Below are 20,226 nucleotides of genomic sequence, written 5' to 3'. Positions count from 1 at the left end.
GGTGTTCAGGATCAAAGATGAACCTGATGGCAGCAAGAGATACAAAGCAAGGTTAGTAGTCAAGGGGTATCAACAGAAAAAGGGTATTGACTATACTGATATATTTTCTCCGGTTGTTAAGATGACTACTATCAGAATTGTGTTAAGTATTGTGGCTGCTGAGGAATTACATCTAGAGCAACTGGATGTTAAAACCGCGTTCTTACATGGTGATCTTGATGAAGACATCTACATGGTACAGCCAGAGGGTTTTCAGATAGCTGGAAAAGAAAACCTTGTTTGCAAGCTTATAAAAAGCTTGTATGGTTTGAAGCAAGCACCACGACAATGGTACTTGAAGTTTGACAGCTTTATGATGAGGAATGGGTACACAAGGAGTGCAATGGATCATTGTTGTTATTTTAAACGGTTTGACTCATCATATATCATATTGTTGTTGTATGTTGATGACATGTTAATAGCAGGATCAAACATGAGGGAAATCAACAAGTTAAAGAGACAGATGTCTGAAGAGTTTGAGATGAAAGATATGGGTGCAGCAAAACAGATACTTGGTATGAGCATCATGAGGGATAGATCTGAAGGTACATTAAAATTATCCCAGGAGAAGTATATCGGGAAATTGTTGGAGAAATTCAGTATCCAGGATGCGAAGACCAGAAGTACACCGTTGGCGGCTCACTTTAATCTTACAAAGAAGCAGTCACCTAAAACGGATGAAGACAAGGAATATATGGCTAAAGTTCCATATGCGTCTGCAGTTGGTAGTTTAATGTATGCTATGGTGTGTACAAGGCTAGACATTGCTCATGCAGTGGGAGTTGTTAGCAGGTTCATGTCTAATCCAGGGAAAGAGCATTGGGAAGCAGTCAAGTGGTTGTTGCGCTACTTGAAAGGTACATCCAAGATTGCATTACGTTACAACAAGAAAGATGTTATCTTGGAAGGATTCTCTGATGCAGATTTGGGTGGATGTTTGGATACAAGAAAGAGTACTACGGGATATATTTTCACTTTGGATGGCACCGCAGTTAGTTGGATGTCTCGACTTCAAAAGAGTGTTGCTCTTTCAACCACGGAAGCAGAATATATGGCTATCTCTGAAGCAAGCAAGGAGATGATTTGGTTGAAGAATTCTCTTGAGGAGTTGGGCAAGAAACAGGCGGACAGTGCTTTATATAGCGACAGTCAGAGTGCTATTCATCTTGCGAAGAATCCTGTGTTTCATGCGAGGACAAAGCATATTCAGCTGAGATATCACTTTACGAGAGAGTTGATTAGCAATGGTACTTTGTCCTTGAAGAAAATCCTTGGTATAAGGAATCCTGCAGATATGTTGACTAAGGTGGTTACCAGTGAAAAGTTGAAGCTTTGCATAGCTTCAACTGGCCTTCAGAATTGATTGATGAGAAGGCGCCGCACTAGTTTGAGTTATTGACTGAAGTAGTGGATTTTACTAGATTTACAAGTGAAGTGAAGTGAAGATGAGGTCAGACTCCAAGTGGGAGATTGTTGGGTTTGTGGAGTCAGATTCGGAATAGGACTTGGTTAGAAATATTTGGACTCCTATTAGAGTTAGATATTTCAAAGTTAGACTCCTATTTTGGTTAGGCCAATTTCTTCTCTTATAAATACTCCCATGTAATTGTAAAATCACAACACAACAAATTGTGAGAGATCAATAAAATTAGTGTGGCTTGTGGAGTAGGATTTTCCGAACCACGTAAAATCTTTGTCTTGTGTGATTGTCGTTTATTTTTCTTGTTCTTGTTTATTCGCTTTTGGGTTTTGCTTTCGTTGTTGTATACTCAACAAGATCATTTGCACATCATTTATTTCCCCTCAATTTTCCTCTGACCCAAAATGAGGTGAAGATTGTTTCTTCCCTACATTTTACAAATTTCATATAATACAAAAGAAATTGGAGTATTGGAGTACAAGATTCATAAAATATAATCTAGTCATTTGAATTTTAATTATTTTTGTTCTAAAATATTTGTAGACATCCTACAACCTGCCGATTATGTTTTAAGACATAAACATTGTAATCAAAAGATAGAACAGTTATTTTTATAAATCGTAGGACATTATATTCTGCAATATAACTTATAAGCAGAACAACAATCTTAATGCTTGTTAAAGTTGAAAGACTTTAATGATTAATTGACAATTATGTTTAATACTACATATAAATGATAAATTATATATAAATTTGGATAATAAGAGTAATTATTTATGATTAAACTAAAAAATTATGATTTGTACTCCAATACTCCAATATAAACAATGTTTTTATGTACTCCATATAACTTAACTCTAAAGATATATGCGTGCATGACTTAAATCTTTTCTTTACTGTTAATGATATACATGAACATGCACAAGTTGAAGGTAAGCAAGTTTCAAGAATGGTAAAGTCTCTGCCACAACATGAAATTTATTTTTTGAGACCAACGAATGAAACCAGAGGTAATTACGGTGCACCGCCGTTAGCACCACTACATCCACCAATGAGATTGTTTGCTTTTTGAAAAATAGAAATTATATATTTGTCGAATGAAAATATTATTAGAGAAAAGAAAGTGGGCCTACTAACACACATAAACCCTCATATTTTGGCCGCTTCACCATTTCTCTTTTTTTTTCTCAACCCCGTGTAAGGATATAAAGGTTAACTAGTTGTTTCATTGGCTTTTTTTGTGTGGATTTCAGCCAGTTGCTTGAAGGAAATTCTGGGAACATGTCTGGGTCTTCCCAGCAATTGCGTGCTCAAATGACCAATGTAAGTAACTAAAGTATATGTTCTTTCTATCTATGATAATAATATGCTTGCTGTATTGGAAGTTCATTGTTCATTGACTTGTGTCTGATTGATGCTTATGGGACATAAAGACTGAAGCGAACTCGGGCAACCAGAAATCTCGCAGTCACAGCCTGGATTGGGCAGTGCAGGTAACACTATCAGAGCACTTTTGTATGTAGAGAGTCCTTGTGAGTAAGAGTACTGCAAACTACCAGCAGGGAAGTGTCCACCCCCTCATCACTCCAGTGGGAGGTAGAGGTCATGGGTTAGGGTCTTATAGTCAGGATAAGTGCGTGTGTTTCTATAAATATACAATATATATGTTATAGCTAGCAAAATAAACTGTAACATCTCTTAATGTATAAACGGGTCTTATCACTAATCCATTCGATTGATTAGACAGTTTTCTAAAACTTCACCCATTAATATCTGCACAGTTGTTTACTGAACTTTTTTTCTGGCTGATGGACATCTTTTGGTAATTGAAATGTATACTGTATGACTGTATCATTTCTATTATACGACCTCTGTACTGATTTTTGCAAATAAAGACTATATATAAGAAGGAATGGGTAGCTATGATATTTACTCAATTGCCTTGCTGTTTCTTCAGGATTAAAACAAGGGGTCACTGGTCTTCCACAGAAGGGTTGGGCTCTGGTGAGTTATACATATATTATGTTCAGTACAGCATTGCTGTATTTTTTCACATCATAACATGAACGTGTATGCCTGACCATTTGTCATCAATCTGTCATAATTTAGGGAATTGATCAACTAAAGCCGAATTCAGGTCTACAAGTACATCAGCCGGATCTACTGGATCAGAATCGATTTCCCCTGTCCTCATCAATCCAGCAAGCATTAGAACAAGCTCAGGCACAAGGATGTATTGGAAGCTCACCTAATTATGGGTTTGGTGGATTACCACGGGGTGGATTGAAAGTAAAAGATGCTGAGCTGGAAAAAAATAAAGGATCGATGTGTTCACAAAAGGTTAAGAAAAAATATAAGATTGACTTGGCCAAGTATATGTATATATAATATATTGCCATAAGGCAGCCACCGGTAGATGCATTGCTTGCATATTATAAATTATTTCTCATCCATTATATATAGCCATAAGGCTGCTCAGCTATATATGTGCTTGCACAGCTTGAATGCTAATCTATAAATATTTCTCATCCTGTTTAAAAAACATGCCAAGAATGAGATAATCACTACATTATTGTAGTATAATCTTGATTTGGTAAGATAATCACTGCATTATTGTAGTAGCTATATATCTGATTCACTTTTATATGTTAGAAGAATCCAGGATGCTGCTGCACACCACTGAAAGAAGTTCATTAATATGTTCAAGCCTCAGTGGACAAATAGTCTTTTGTGGCACGTCCAGAATTTCAGAAGGTATAAAGTTTCTATATTTTATTTATTCAGAAGATTCTATTTAATGAAGAAGAACTTACAAGACGAAGACTCCACGAACAAACCTAATTCTTATTGTTTATTTGACGAAGAATATTTGATTTAAGTAGATACAGATGAATTAGACAGTACATCTGTGTATCAGTTACTCAAATTAAATATATGAAGTCAAGCAGAAGTGGTAGTTCATTCAATCGACAAATCAAGACGAAGTTATTAAAGTTTAAAGAAGACAGGAAGCAGTTCTACTGAAGATTGGGTGATTACATATTTAATGGACTATTATTTCACTTCTCAAATAATTATATTAATTATGTAATTTATTTATTAAATTAATTAACTCTTGAATTAATTTAATTTATGAGTTTATATAATTAACTTAATTAAGTGGATAATTTTCTATTAAATATAAACAACAATTACATTTCTAAAACATCTAAATCAACTCAGCAAGACAATCTAAGATTGTCTTGCCGAGTGTATCTCAAAACAGCCAAGACAATTCAATTGTCTGACAGTTTACTAAAGCCAAGCAAGACAAGACAATGGGTTTTGTCTTACCAATTGGGGTATTCGGCATGACAATCACTTTGTAAATCAAAGCATTTGTAAAGCTTTCAAGTTGTTCGTAACTTGCTTGATCGTTATATCCACAATTTTATGTGCTTTGATAACCTGGTTGTTTTAATCACTAATCTAAAATATACCCTGTCGAATTTATTCTACGAACATTAGTGGACATTAAAACTGAACCATATTAATTATATAACGACTTAAAACATTGTTATATTAATTAATTATAATCTGATTAACAAGTCATATTCCAATCAGATTCACTTCCGCGATTATTTGGTATCGATTGTATTCAACCCCCTCTTCTACAATCGTATCTGTACCTAACAGATTGACTAATTTTTCTTTTGTGAATAATTAATATATATTTTTTATTCTTGTCACATATTATATATTATAAGTATTCTTTACATTTTGTGTTATATAAAATATATTTAAATCTAATTTATTTAACAAAAATATAAAATGCTACTTAGACAATGTATGTTTTTTAGACGTTTTTCTTGTTTTAAGTTTTAAATTAATCTAAAAGAGAATAATATTTATGTGGTATATAATTATTCCTTTAAGTACATAAATATTCCTTTTAAGTACATAAATATTATTCTCTTTTAAGTACATAAATATTTTTCTTTTTTATGTGGTATATATACCACATATTAAATTAATTTAAAACTTAAAACAAGAAAAACGTCTAAAAAACATACATTGTCTAAGTAGCATTTTATATTTTTATTAAATAAATTAAATTAAATATATTTTATATAACACATAAATAAAGAATACTTATAATATATAATATGTGACAAGAATAAAAATTATATATTAATTATTCACAAAAAATAAATTAGTCAATCAATAAAAAAACTTAAAAAAAAGAATTAAATTTATAATAAAATACTAACATAAGAATGTATAGGTAATAATGATAATTTTAATAATAATCGACTAACTATTAAAAATATATAAACAAAGAATTCTAAACATACAATATAAAATAAAGTTAATTGTTAGTTATTCAAAACAAAATTAGTTTAATCAGAATAATCATCTAGATACATAAATTTAAAAAGGAGAGTATAATTTCATTTTTATTGAGAAGGAGAGACCTAGGATTTTGGCAGTTAATACATGTGTCTTCTGTGTTGTCCGCTATTATTTTCAGCGGATACCTCTGTGTGTCCGCGGAAAGACCTAGTGTCCGCGGTTATTTTCAACGGATACCTAAAAAATTCTCCTTTTGTATCAGCAGTTGGATCGGGGACACAGTATGTTGTGTAAATGTTCCCTGACAATCAATTGTCAGGAAACAGGACCCTATAATATATTGCCATAAGGGTACATGCATTGCTTGCATATCATAAATTATTTCTCATCCATTGTATATAGCCATAAGGCTGCTCAGCTATATATGTGCTTGCACAGCTTGAATGCTAATCTATAGATATTTCTCATCCTGTATAAAAAACATGCCAAGAATGAGATAATCATTACATTATTGTAGTATAATCTTGATTTGGTAAGATAATCACTGTATTGTATTATTGTAGTAGCTATATATCTGATTCACTTTTATATGTATCTCGGATGAAAATGACCCAAATGCCACAATCATCCTCTCAACATGAGCAACTGCAATAGGTTTGATTTCTTTTCTATATCTTTAATAGGAATTTTTAAGAGGCCGAACTGAAATGTTAAAGTTTAGTAGCAAAACCTTCCATTCCCCTACCAACACAGGTTGGAGTGAGGCACAATTTTCAACAATGGAATTTTTCTGTTCTTCCCTATATTGTTCACTTTCTAGAAAGCAGGATTATTCACTCACCCGCCGCACCGCACACTCGATTGTTGGGTGGGCGGGGATTCTTATTAAATAATTAATTCTCTAATTAGCTGATTACTTAATATAAGTTTATTAGTCTATACTACAACAATTGTGTTATTAAATAATCATTATGTAAATTGTTAAGCATAATCCACATATTTGAATATTTGGTTTAATTATTAATGTGAAACCTGAAAAACATGCATAATATATATTTTTAATATAATAATATTTACCGAATCCCCCTGCACCTGAATCCCCATATTTGGATTGCCGAATTCTTGTATCCCCGTAACGCCCACTCACGTACCCGCACCCACACTCATGCTTCCTAGTTCGCTTTTGGGTTTGATTTAATTAATGCTCTTGTCTTGTTATTTCCATACAGAACAATAACAGAGAAAGAAAACAGCAGTCGTCTTCTGGACCAACTAATAGTAAGGGTAAGGTAAACACAATGGATCTTTCACCAAAATCCCCGGTATCGACTCATACCCCTGGCGATGAGAAAAATACTGCTAGTAGTCCGCAGCATGTAAGCATTGGACAAAAAGGGTTGATGATGTATGGTTCGGAAACAGCAGGTCTTGCATCACCTGAAAATCAGTTGGTAGGCCCTTCTATGTTTCACAAACACACTCGTCAATCTATATGCTAGTGTCAATTTGCATCTTAGAAATACCAATGTTAAGTACTCTTCACTTTTTATCATTGGTTGCCTTGTTTCCATCCAAGCTATTCAGCTCTTTTGATGATTGGTGGAGAGAAGGTATTTATCTATGTATTTTTGTTTCCTGCGACCTTGTTTTAAATATTGCACTTAGTCTACCATTATGGACTTGTCTTTTGGATGATTAGGTTGGGGGTACTTTTTTCGTCATACTTAAATGATCTTAATTGCCATGAGCCTAGTTTGAACTAACTTGCTATGCTGCAATCTTTCACGTTCTGTTACTTCAATTTTAATTTTAAAACTTGCAAATGACTGGACCAATAACTGTAGTCGATATTGGTACCTCAATACAACCAATCATTTCTGGATGTGTGACACTTGACATTGTAGACTTTTAAATAACACTATATAATGTATTTGTTTCCTTTTTATACATAAAGCTATCTGTACTTTGCTAACACTATATTCTTTAACATTCTGTACAGGGTTTAGAGTTGTGGAATATTGCTGAGAATAAAATCATGACAGTTCGAGCACATGAAAATATGGTTGCTGCTTTAGCACAGTCCACTGTAACATGAATGATTGCTTCCGGAAATCACGACAGTTCTGTCAAGTTATGGAAATAATCTTTCTGGTAAATTAACTGAATTATCTCAACCATCGACGCAATCTCTCTTGAGGAAACTGTGTGAAAGTTCTGAGTATCTCTCCTGAGGATACTGAATGTTTTGTGTTGGTAGTGTCAATGAACGATATAATACCTACAACTTCATTTTGTTATAGAGATAGCAGATTAGGGAGGAACACATAGTGAGCTGTTCAGAAGATTAAGAATCCTAGAATCTTCTTAGCTATGGATATAACAATAACAGTAGGAAAATAATGGTACTTTTGAATTTTAATGATTATTTTATTTTGGATATTCAGATAAGTCCTAAATATGTTGCTTCTTTTTTTCTTTGGGATTTAATGGGGTAAGTTATACGGATACTGATTACTCCATCCCACCATGTATGTGTTTCCTGTATATGAACTCTGGGATAATGGTATGCTACTGCAGATCTGTTGCATTCTTTGCATAATTGCATTAGTGTCATTGGTGATGACAGCCAACACAGAAAACTTAGAAGTAGATGATGGATCAAGAGATAAAAATCTTGATACAAAAACATTTCATGAAATTAAAGTTGCATTTGCTTTCCTGTGACAGAAGAAAATAACACTGCAACCAAATTATCAATATCGATGAAACATAAGAATATAAAAACAAACCAATTCTTAATTACAAACTAAAAACCAGTTCCACAATCACTATTTGCAGCTATATGAATCACCCGTTTATTCTTCATTAATTACTATTTTATACATAAAATCAGCAATTTTGTTCTTCATAATTCAGAAAATCTACTTATGTTAAGTATTGGTGGTCGACTATTGACGAGCTCTTATAGTTGTCGGAGATCCGTGATGGTAGTAAGTGATGGAAGGAGGTGTGTGATGCCGGTAACTTAAGGGGGCTATATGTTTGTGGATGAAAGAGGCTGAATAGACCTGAATAGAATCATTCAGTTATTAAGTTCGTTTGTTAAATTTTTTGACCAGCTCCATATGCAGAACGATTCAAGAAAGTTGCTGACCGAGTAATCTAAATTTCACAGGTTGCAGCGCTCAACCAAAAAAATTTTTGTATTTGCACTTTTCCATGTTATTTTATTTTATTTGTGTTTACAAGATACCTAAATATAATTAAAAGCACATGCAGGTGGTATGACAATAGGTAGATCATCATATGCAGGCCATTGGTTTTGGTCAGGTATGGGGTTAATGCTAAAACTATAAGAAAGCTTGTATGTCCTAACAGAGTACCATGCACAACCCAAGTGAAAAATTAATACTTTCTCCATCTGCACATATGTTGACAATCATATTACACCCAATGCACCAGTTAACAGTTATGAGTATTATACATATCAATGTATATTATGCAAACCCAAAAAACCTCATTTACAGGGGAGTCAAAAATTGTTCACTATCATACATAAACACATATACACAGATAAACTTGCACATATACACACATAAACCCTAAAACAATGAATTAAGCCGCGAAAGATATATATGTATCGATTATATAGAGTAATTGAAGGTGAAATGCATACCTTATACTTTGATCAGTGTTGAATTAAGTGGCGAGTGGCTGTATTGTTCACTATCTCGATCGATCCCCTCTTTCCATTGAACCCTAATCCCGCGTGTGTGTTTGGATCTGTGACATTAAACTCTCGTACCCGACTAATGACCCAAATTCATGTTTTTTTACTTTTAATTCATTTTATTTTAATTACTTTTTTTAATTAAATCATAATGGATTAACGTTTTATTAACGTGAACTAAACGGAGTGGTATGTGATGGATGAAGTCAAAAGTTGGATGTTACCACTTGGAAGCCCAAAATAGTCATTGGTACCATTTGGAAAAGCCAATTCTACAATGGTACCATTAGGAATTTCCGTTAATCATTCATCAACGTTACATTCAGATTTGCCAAATGACCCTTTAGTCACTAGTTGCGGTAAGGGTCATTTGGCAAATTTGAATGATTTATATCTGAAAGATTAATATATCTGAATGATCTGAATAAATCTGAAATATGAATGCTGAGTGAATAATATTATTTGATATATAAATTTTCATAATATCTAAATGAAATATTTTCCCAATTTTACCCATATGATTAAGTAAGGCTATTTGACAATTTTTGTTACATTATATTCAAATGAAATTTATTAACACAAAATATATATTATAAATTCTATTAACTTACCATATATATTATAAATTATAAATATATGTAATATATAACTATTATATATTGGAAGTATTATAATATATATATTGTAAATTATCTGAGTGGGATGTTCTTCTCTAGGTTGATTTGACGGCAGTAAACAAATGGGAATCGAACTTAAGTGCACCAACCAATTGATTTGACGGCAGTAAACAAATGGGAATCGAACTTAAGTGCACCAACCAACATCAATTTCATTCATACCACTACACTAGCTTGTCATTTTTGTTTTATTACCATATATATAATATGTATTTGTCGTGTAAGCAAAAAAATATTTGATATTTGAATTTTTATATTTAGTTTTGATAATATACTCGCCTGTAACCCGTGCTGTGCACCTGTGTATTATAATAGTTAATAATTTTCTTATATGTGTTTAAATTAATAAATTATTGTGATATGTTGTTGAAGGTATTCAAAACTTGAACATTTTGTACCATGGATGGAAAAATATGGAAAAATCAAGCCAAATAAAATTGTTTAAACGAGTAAAATTCTTAAAATTGATGTAAAAAAAGCATGCATGTTATGTTTAGAACACGACAATATTAGAAGGTTAATTACAGCGATAGTCAAGACGATAAATTACCTAAATGTTCATAAAATATATATATCAAAAATCATTTTAAATTCTATTATATTAAACTGGTCGCATCAAATTCTTCAAAAAGAAAATTAATCTATTTATAAATGGAATAAGTAGAAACTGTACCCATACAATTACTAGAAAATGATTAAAATGTACCCATACAATTACTACAATTACTGGTCGCATCAAATTCTTCAAAAAAAAAATTAATCTATTAGGGCTAGTTATATATAAAATAGTGACTTGTGATGTATAAACGGGTAATTTCTGTAATTAAAAATTGTGATTAAAAATTTGTTTGGGAATGGTTTTTTGTTTGAGGCAGATTTGTATTGCATTGGATTAAGAATCTCTCTCTTTCGGTCAAAGACTATTTTTTTTCATTTTTCAGCTAATTTGGTTTATATTGCATTAAGACACCCCTTCCCCCAGGTTTCAAGCTTATTTACTAGTATTAGGATTTCAAACTTATTTGCTAGTACTAAGGTTTCAAGCTTATTTCAATCAATAATTTATTTCAAAAAAAAAAAAAAAGGTTTCAAGCTTATTTGCTAGTATTATTATTGTCAGTATTAACAATATAAAATTTAATAATTTTTTGTGCATTAAATTATAAATTAATTAAAAACCTTTATTTAACATATTCATTTTTTTAATTTAAATATGAACAATACTTTTCTAACTTAAGAAAAAGAATAATAAAACTATACTCAAAAACTATAAAATTACATATAACAATAATGAGATACAATCAGGTTTCAATATGATCTATATTAGTAATTAAAACTTATAATCAGATATTTTTTCTATATTATCATTTAAAATATTTATTTTATAAATATATCGTGTGGTGTTTTGCACATTACAATAATACTAATTTGTACATATTTCTTAAGAATAGCGTAATTCATCATACTGGCCAACAAATTGGTAGGAGCCCATATCGATATCATCCCTTACAAAGTTCTGTTATAGATATTTTGATATGCAACGCTCTTACCCTATCTTAATCGCAACTGTTTCTTATAATTTCTCTTCAAACTCCCATTTATTTGTAAAATTCGCAGTATTACTCCTCCATGTCAACAGAATAATTACAATTTTAAATAACTTTCGCTATTACCAGCAAATATAATCGTGGAGAGAGAGAGAGATCAGGTCTTTGAGGGAATAGATACGGGGTTATTTTCTCTATATATTTTTTTTATCTAATATAATAGATAGATAAAATAGTATAATTGGGCTAGAGTTAAATAGGGGTTCTTAAAAAGTTGTTTCAATCCAGGCCCAAACTAGGCTTTGTATGGATATTAAATTATCCGGGCTTTTCCAAAGTCAGGATTTTATCCAAACTTTTTAAGCTTCTGGCAGGCCCGTATTTTGATTGAAAAAAAGGAGGCCTATTTAAGGCCCGGGCCGAGCTTTTTGGACTTTTTTCCGAGCTTCAAATTTTTTGGACATTTCTATCTACAATAAAAAAATTAAAAAAATATGTACATCAAATGTAAATTTTTTTATATACATTATTTAAAATCCTAAAACATGTGCAATAAAAAAATTAAATATACTTTTAGAATTATGCAACTAATTCAAATTATTCTCGTCCAAAAACATAAAATTAAACATATAACTAGTTACAATCATATATGATCTAAATAGGCATGTTGAAACTTATAATCATGTTAATTGTCTATTTTATCTTCTAAAATATATAATATATTTTGGATAGTTGCTTTGCGTATTATAATTTTTATTTGTATTTTTTGAATATTTTTTGTAGAACATTTTTATTCATCATATTGGGCCTAAAAGTTGTTCAGATGGCCCAAAATTTGGTTATAAATATTTCTTGTACAATGCTTTTACCCTATATTCACCGCAGCCGCGACTTTCCTCTCCTATGTCCCTCTATCTATAAACTTTATGCTTTCCTCCTTGTGTCTTTGTATAACCGGATAATAAAGCTCAAGTTACCCTAATACCAACAAGTGAAGGCAATCGTGAATTGAAGTGATGTGATCGATGTTTGTAATATTATCCGAATTCTCATCCATTTTCCTATTACGCGTGAAAGATGCGTGAGATAGCAACTCGGTAAATCCTTGTTGATTGTGGCACATTACATAATAGTGCTTATATGAATGAATTGATGGTTACCTGCTTTTTTTTTTTTTAATATTTATACCATAATTTTGTTGGTTCTTGAATGTTTTATTTTCGATTGATTTGTTTGTTATTAAATCGAAAGTTAAACATAATTCAAGAGTTTTTTTTTTTTTTTACAGAAGCTCAATCTAAGAGTTTGATTTTATTTGATATACATATTTAATATGTTTATATACATGTATATAAAATTTGCTACCCGCCGTTATACGTTGAAGCAGTTTAAATTTTGATTAAATTTGGTTTTGAAAAAAATCACAATAAATCATGTTCAAGTTGAAATTTAAATTTTTAGTTGTTATAAATCGCTATATCTATATATTGTATGTCAGCCTCATGGAGGTACAAAAATATCACATAATTTAGTATAAAATATGATTTTGCTACAAGAATTAATTTATTTGTATTAAAATCTGTTGTATCAATATATTATTTGCAAGTCTTGTTTTGATAAAAAAGATCATATGCTCTAAAATGAGTTTCTCCTAAATTACACATATTGTATATTTATAAGGTTTTGAATAAAATTCTTAAATGCTTTTACTATAGAAATCATTTATTATATGTAATTTGTTCTGATTTGCTTTGTAAATTAAGTTGCAGGAAATAATGAAGAAAATGCTCCAGAAAATCACACATGTATCCTCTTCTGGTAAGGTAATGTTTTATATTTAATTTTTTTTTGATTATATTGTACCAGAATTTGTTTCCCATGTAATACGCATATATCACATATTTATTACTTATGTGCCAAATCTTATATCTTACAAATATTATTAGTGGATCTAATCGACATAATTACTTGGTACAGCTTGATGTGGATGGAAATGGAAGGAGAGATCAGAAATGGAAGGAGAGATCATTTGCACATCATTTATTTCCCCTCAATTTTCCTCTGACCCAAAATGAGTTGAAGATTGTTTCTTCCCTACATTTTACAAATTTCATATAATACAAAAGAAATTGGAGTATTGGAGTACAAGATTCATAAAATATAATCTAGTCATTTGAATTTTAATTATTTTTGTTCTACAATATTTGTAGACATCCTACAACCTGCCGATTATGTTTTAAGACATAAACATTGTAATCAAAAGATAGAACAGTTATTTTTATAAATCGTAGGACATTATATTCTGCAATATAACTTAACTTATAAGCAGAACAACAATCTTAATGCTTGTTAAAGTTGAAAGACTTTAATGATTAATTGACAATTATGTTTAATACTACATATAAATGATAAATTATATATAAATTTGGATAATAAGAGTAATTATTTATGATTAAACTAAAAAATTATGATTTGTACTCCAATACTCCAATATAAACAATGTTTTTATGTACTCCATATAACTTAACTCTAAAGATATATGCGTGCATGACTTAAATCTTTTCATTACTGTTAATGATATACATGAACATGCACAAGTTGAAGGTAAGCAAGTTTCAAGAATGGTAAAGTCTCTGCGACAACATGAAATTTATTTTTTGAGACCAACGAATGAAACCAGAGGTAATTACGGTGCACCGCCGTTAGCACCACTACATCCACCAATGAGATTGTTTGCTTTTTGAAAAATAGAAATTATATATTTGTCGAATGAAAATATTATTAGAGAAAAGAAAGTGGGCCTACTAACACACATAAACCCTCATATTTTGGCCGCTTCACCATTTCTCTTTTTTTTTCTCAACCCCGTGTAAGGATATAAAGGTTAACTAGTTGTTTCATTGGCTTTTTTTGTGTGGATTTCAGCCAGTTGCTTGAAGGAAATTCTGGGAACATGTCTGGGTCTTCCCAGCAATTGCGTGCTCAAATGACCAATGTAAGTAACTAAAGTATATGTTCTTTCTATCTATGATAATAATATGCTTGCTGTATTGGAAGTTCATTGTTCATTGACTTGTGTCTGATTGATGCTTATGGGACATAAAGACTGAAGCGAACTCGGGCAACCAGAAATCTCGCAGTCACAGCCTGGATTGGGCAGTGCAGGTAACACTATCAGAGCACTTTTGTATGTAGAGAGTCCTTGTGAGTAAGAGTACTGCAAACTACCAGCAGGGAAGTGTCCACCCCCTCATCACTCCAGTGGGAGGTAGAGGTCATGGGTTAGGGTCTTATAGTCAGGATAAGTGCGTGTGTTTCTATAAATATACAATATATATGTTATAGCTAGCAAAATAAACTGTAACATCTCTTAATGTATAAACGGGTCTTATCACTAATCCATTCGATTGATTAGACAGTTTTCTAAAACTTCACCCATTAATATCTGCACAGTTGTTTACTGAACTTTTTTTCTGGCTGATGGACATCTTTTGGTAATTGAAATGTATACTGTATGACTGTATCATTTCTATTATACGACCTCTGTACTGATTTTTGCAAATAAAGACTATATATAAGAAGGAATGGGTAGCTATGATATTTACTCAATTGCCTTGCTGTTTCTTCAGGATTAAAACAAGGGGTCACTGGTCTTCCACAGAAGGGTTGGGCTCTGGTGAGTTATACATATATTATGTTCAGTACAGCATTGCTGTATTTTTTCACATCATAACATGAACGTGTATGCCTGACCATTTGTCATCAATCTGTCATAATTTAGGGAATTGATCAACTAAAGCCGAATTCAGGTCTACAAGTACATCAGCCGGATCTACTGGATCAGAATCGATTTCCCCTGTCCTCATCAATCCAGCAAGCATTAGAACAAGCTCAGGCACAAGGATGTATTGGAAGCTCACCTAATTACGGGTTTGGTGGATTACCACGGGGTGGATTGAAAGTAAAAGATGCTGAGCTGGAAAAAAATAAAGGATCGATGTGTTCACAAAAGGTTAAGAAAAAATATAAGATTGACTTGGCCAAGTATATGTATATATAACATATTGCCATAAGGCAGCCACCGGTAGATGCATTGCTTGCATATTATAAATTATTTCTCATCCATTATATATAGCCATAAGGCTGCTCAGCTATATATGTGCTTGCACAGCTTGAATGCTAATCTATAAATATTTCTCATCCTGTTTAAAAAACATGCCAAGAATGAGATAATCACTACATTATTGTAGTATAATCTTGATTTGGTAAGATAATCACTGCATTATTGTAGTAGCTATATATCTGATTCACTTTTATATGTTAGAAGAATCCAGGATGCTGCTGCACACCACTGAAAGAAGTTCATTAATATGTTCAAGCCTCAGTGGACAAATAGTCTTTTGTGGCACGTCCAGAATTTCAGAAGGTATAAAGTTTCTATATTTTATTTATTCAGAAGATTCTATTTAATGAAGAAGAACTTACAAGACGAAGACTCCACGAACAAACCTAATTCTTATTGTTTATTTGACGAAGAATATTTGATTTAAGTAGATACAGATGAATTAGACAGTACATCTGTGTATCAGTTACTCAAATTAAATATATGAAGTCAAGCAGAAGTGGTAGTTCATTCAATCGACAAATCAAGACGAAGTTATTAAAGTTTAAAGAAGACAGGAAGCAGTTCTACTGAAGATTGGGTGATTACATATTTAATGGACTATTATTTCACTTCTCAAATAATTATATTAATTATGTAATTTATTTATTAAATTAATTAACTCTTGAATTAATTTAATTTATGAGTTTATATAATTAACTTAATTAAGTGGATAATTTTCTATTAAATATAAACAACAATTACATTTCTAAAACATCTAAATCAACTCAGCAAGACAATCTAAGATTGTCTTGCCGAGTGTATCTCAAAACAGCCAAGACAATTCAATTGTCTGACAGTTTACTAAAGCCAAGCAAGACAAGACAATGGGTTTTGTCTTACCAATTGGGGTATTCGGCATGACAATCACAAAGGGATTGTCCTACTGAATACACACCCATGACAAGACAATGTTAATTGTCTTGCCGTGTGTATTGATCCACTGCCAAGACAATTCCAAAGCCAAGACAATTTCAATTGTCCTGCCGAATATATAGATTGTCTTCCCTTGCTTTGCTTTGTCTTGCCCATGACTAGTTTGTCTTACCCTTCTTATTTTGTCTTTCCAACACTTGTAATCGTCTTATCTCTTAATTGTCTTACAAGTTCATTCCTTTGCCTATATATATGGCTTAGTTTCTTCATTTGAAAGTGTTCATCACTTTGTAAATCAAAGCATTTGTAAAGCTTTCAAGTTGTTCGTAACTTGCTTGATCGTTATATCCACAATTTTATGTGCTTTGATAACCTGGTTGTTTTAATCACTAATCTAAAATATACCCTGTCGAATTTATTCTACGAACATTAGTGGACATTAAAACTGAACCATATTAATTATATAATGACTTAAAACATTGTTATATTAATTAATTATAATCTGATTAACAAGTCATATTCCAATCAGATTCACTTCCGCGATTATTTGGTATCGATTGTATTCAACCCCCTCTTCTACAATCGTATCTGTACCTAACAGATTGACTAATTTTTCTTTTGTGAATAATTAATATATATTTTTTATTCTTGTCACATATTATATATTATAAGTATTCTTTACATTTTGTGTTATATAAAATATATTTAAATCTAATTTATTTAACAAAAATATAAAATGCTACTTAGACAATGTATGTTTTTTAGACGTTTTTCTTGTTTTAAGTTTTAAATTAATCTAAAAGAGAATAATATTTATGTGGTATATAATTATTCCTTTAAGTACATAAATATTCCTTTTAAGTACATAAATATTATTCTCTTTTAAGTACATAAATATTTTTCTTTTTTATGTGGTATATATACCACATATTAAATTAATTTAAAACTTAAAACAAGAAAAACGTCTAAAAAACATACATTGTCTAAGTAGCATTTTATATTTTTATTAAATAAATTAAATTAAATATATTTTATATAACACATAAATAAAGAATACTTATAATATATAATATGTGACAAGAATAAAAATTATATATTAATTATTCACAAAAATAAATTAGTCAATCAATAAAAAAATTAAAAAAAGAATTAAATTTATAATAAAATACTAACGTAAGAATGTATAGGTAATAATGATAATTTTAATAATAATCGACTAACTATTAAAAATATATAAACAAAGAATTCTAAACATACAATATAAAATAAAGTTAATTGTTAGTTATTCAAAACAAAATTAGTTTAATCAAAATAATCATCTAGATACATAAATTTAAAAAGGAGAGTATAATTTCATTTTTATTGAGAAGGAGAGACCTAGGATTTTGGCAATTAATACATGTGTCTTCTGTGTTGTCCGCTGTTATTTTTAGCGGATACCTCTGTGTGTCCGCGTAAAAAACACGCGGAAAGACCTAGTGTCCGCCGTTATTTTCAACGGATACCTAAAAAATTCTCCTTTTGTATCAGCCGTTGGATCGTCGATCCAACGGCTGGGACACAGTATGTTGTGTAAATGTTCCGTGACAATCAATTGTCAGGAAACAAGACCCTATAATATATTGCCATAAGGGTAGATGCATTGCTTGAATATCATAAATTATTTCTCATCCATTGTATATAGCCATAAGGCTGCTCAGCTATATATGTGCTTGCACAGCTTGAATGCTAATCTATAGATATTTCTCATCGTGTTTAAAAAACATGCCAAGAATGAGATAATCATTACATTATTGTAGTATAATCTTGATTTGGTAAGATAATCACTGTATTGTATTATTGTAGTAGCTATATATCTGATTCACTTTTATATGTATCTCGGATGAAAATGACCCAAATGCCACAATCATCCTCTCAACATGAGCAACTGCAACAGGTTTGATTTCTTTTCTATATCTTTAATAGGAATTTTTAAGAGGCCGAACTGTAATGTTAAAGTTTAGTAGCAAAACTTTCCATTCCCCTACCAACACAGGTTGGAGTGAGGCACAATTTTCAACAATGGAATTTTTATGTTCTTCCCTATATTGTTCACTTTCTAGAAAGCAGGATTATTCACTCACCCGCCGCACCGCACACTCGATTGTTGGGTGGGCGGGGATTCTTATTAAATAATTAATTCTGTAATTAGCTGATTACTTAATATAAGTTTATTAGTCTATACTACAACAATTGTGTTATTAAATAATCATTATGTAAATTGTTAAGCATAATCCACATATTTGAATATTTGGTTTAATTATTAATGTGAAACCTGAAAAAAATGCATAATATATATTTTTAATATAATAATATTTACCGAATCCCCCTGCACCTGAATCCCCATATTTGGATTGCCGAATTCTTGTATCCCCGTAACGCCCACTCACGTACCCGCACCCACACTCATGCTTCCTAGTTCGCTTTTGGGTTTGATTTAATTAATGCTCTTGTCTTGTTATTTCCATACAGAACAATAACAGAGAAAGAAAACAGCAGTCGTCTTCTGGACCAACTAATAGTAAGGGTAAGGGAAACACAATGGATCTTTCACCAAAATCCCCGGTATCGACTCATACCCCTGGCGATGAGAAAAATACTGCTAGTAGTCCGCAGCATGTAAGCATTGGACAAAAAGGGTTGACGATGTATGGTTCGGAAACAGCAGGTCTTGCATCACCTGAAAATCAGTTGGTAGGCCCTTCTATGTTTCACAAACACACTCGTCAATCTATATGCTAGTGTCAATTTGCATCTTAGAAATACCAATGTTAAGTACTCTTCACTTTTTATCATTGGTTGCCTTGTTTCCATCCAAGCTATTCAGCTCTTTTGATGATTGGTGGAGAGAAGGTATTTATCTATGTATTTTTGTTTCCTACGACCTTGTTTTAAATATTGCACTTAGTCTACCATTATGGACTTGTCTCTTGGATGATTAGGTACTTGGGGGTACTTTTTTCGTCACACTTAAATGATCTTAATTGCCATGAGCCTAGTTTGAACTAACTTGCTATGCTGCAATCTTTCACGTTCTGTTACTTCAATTTTAATTTTAATACTTGCAAATGACTGGACCAATAACTGTAGTCGATATTGGTAACTCAATACAACCAATCATTTCTGGATGTGTGACACTTGACATTGTAGACTTTTAAATAACACTATATAATGTATTTGTTTCCTTTTTATACCTAAAGCTATCTGTACTTTGCTAACACTATTTTCTTTAACATTCTGTACAGGGTTTAAAGTTGTGGAATATTGCTGAGAATAAAATCATGACAGTTCGAGCACATGAAAATATGGTTGCTGCTTTAGCACAGTCCCCTGTAACAGGAATGATTGCTTCCGGAAGTCACGACAGTTCTGTCAAGTTATGGAAATAATCTTTCTGGTAAATT

General features: G+C 31.5%; 1 protein-coding gene across 1 annotated transcript; it reads left to right on the top strand.

The window, feature by feature from the left end:
• The first annotated feature begins 2,370 nt into the window (after positions 1-2,370).
• On the top strand, positions 2,371-20,211 carry LOC135146811 (uncharacterized). Its single transcript, XM_064092080.1, has 12 exons — positions 2,371-2,411; positions 2,713-2,782; positions 2,893-2,952; positions 3,569-3,799; positions 7,021-7,242; positions 7,791-7,877; positions 8,369-8,511; positions 14,671-14,740; positions 14,851-14,910; positions 15,527-15,757; positions 19,295-19,516; positions 20,068-20,211. Exons 1-12 carry the CDS (start codon positions 2,371-2,373, stop codon positions 20,209-20,211), a joined length of 1,581 nt encoding a protein of 526 aa, XP_063948150.1.
• The last annotated feature ends 15 nt before the right edge of the window (positions 20,212-20,226 follow it).

This window comes from Daucus carota, chromosome 4 (assembly GCF_001625215.2).
Source record: "Daucus carota subsp. sativus chromosome 4, DH1 v3.0, whole genome shotgun sequence".
Lineage (NCBI taxonomy): Eukaryota > Viridiplantae > Streptophyta > Magnoliopsida > Apiales > Apiaceae > Daucus > Daucus carota.
The sequence above is the reverse complement of the archived record's forward strand: the minus strand, read 5'-3'. Positions and strand labels throughout refer to the sequence as shown.

Coding starts and splice junctions, on each gene's coding strand:
- LOC135146811 (XM_064092080.1), top strand. CDS start 2,371: ATGAACATGCACAAGTTGAAGGTAAGCAAGTTTCAAGAATG. Junction 7,243..7,790: donor CATCACCTGAAAATCAGTTG/GTAGGCCCTTCT, acceptor CATTCTGTACAG/GGTTTAGAGTTGTGGAATAT. Junction 19,517..20,067: donor CATCACCTGAAAATCAGTTG/GTAGGCCCTTCT, acceptor CATTCTGTACAG/GGTTTAAAGTTGTGGAATAT.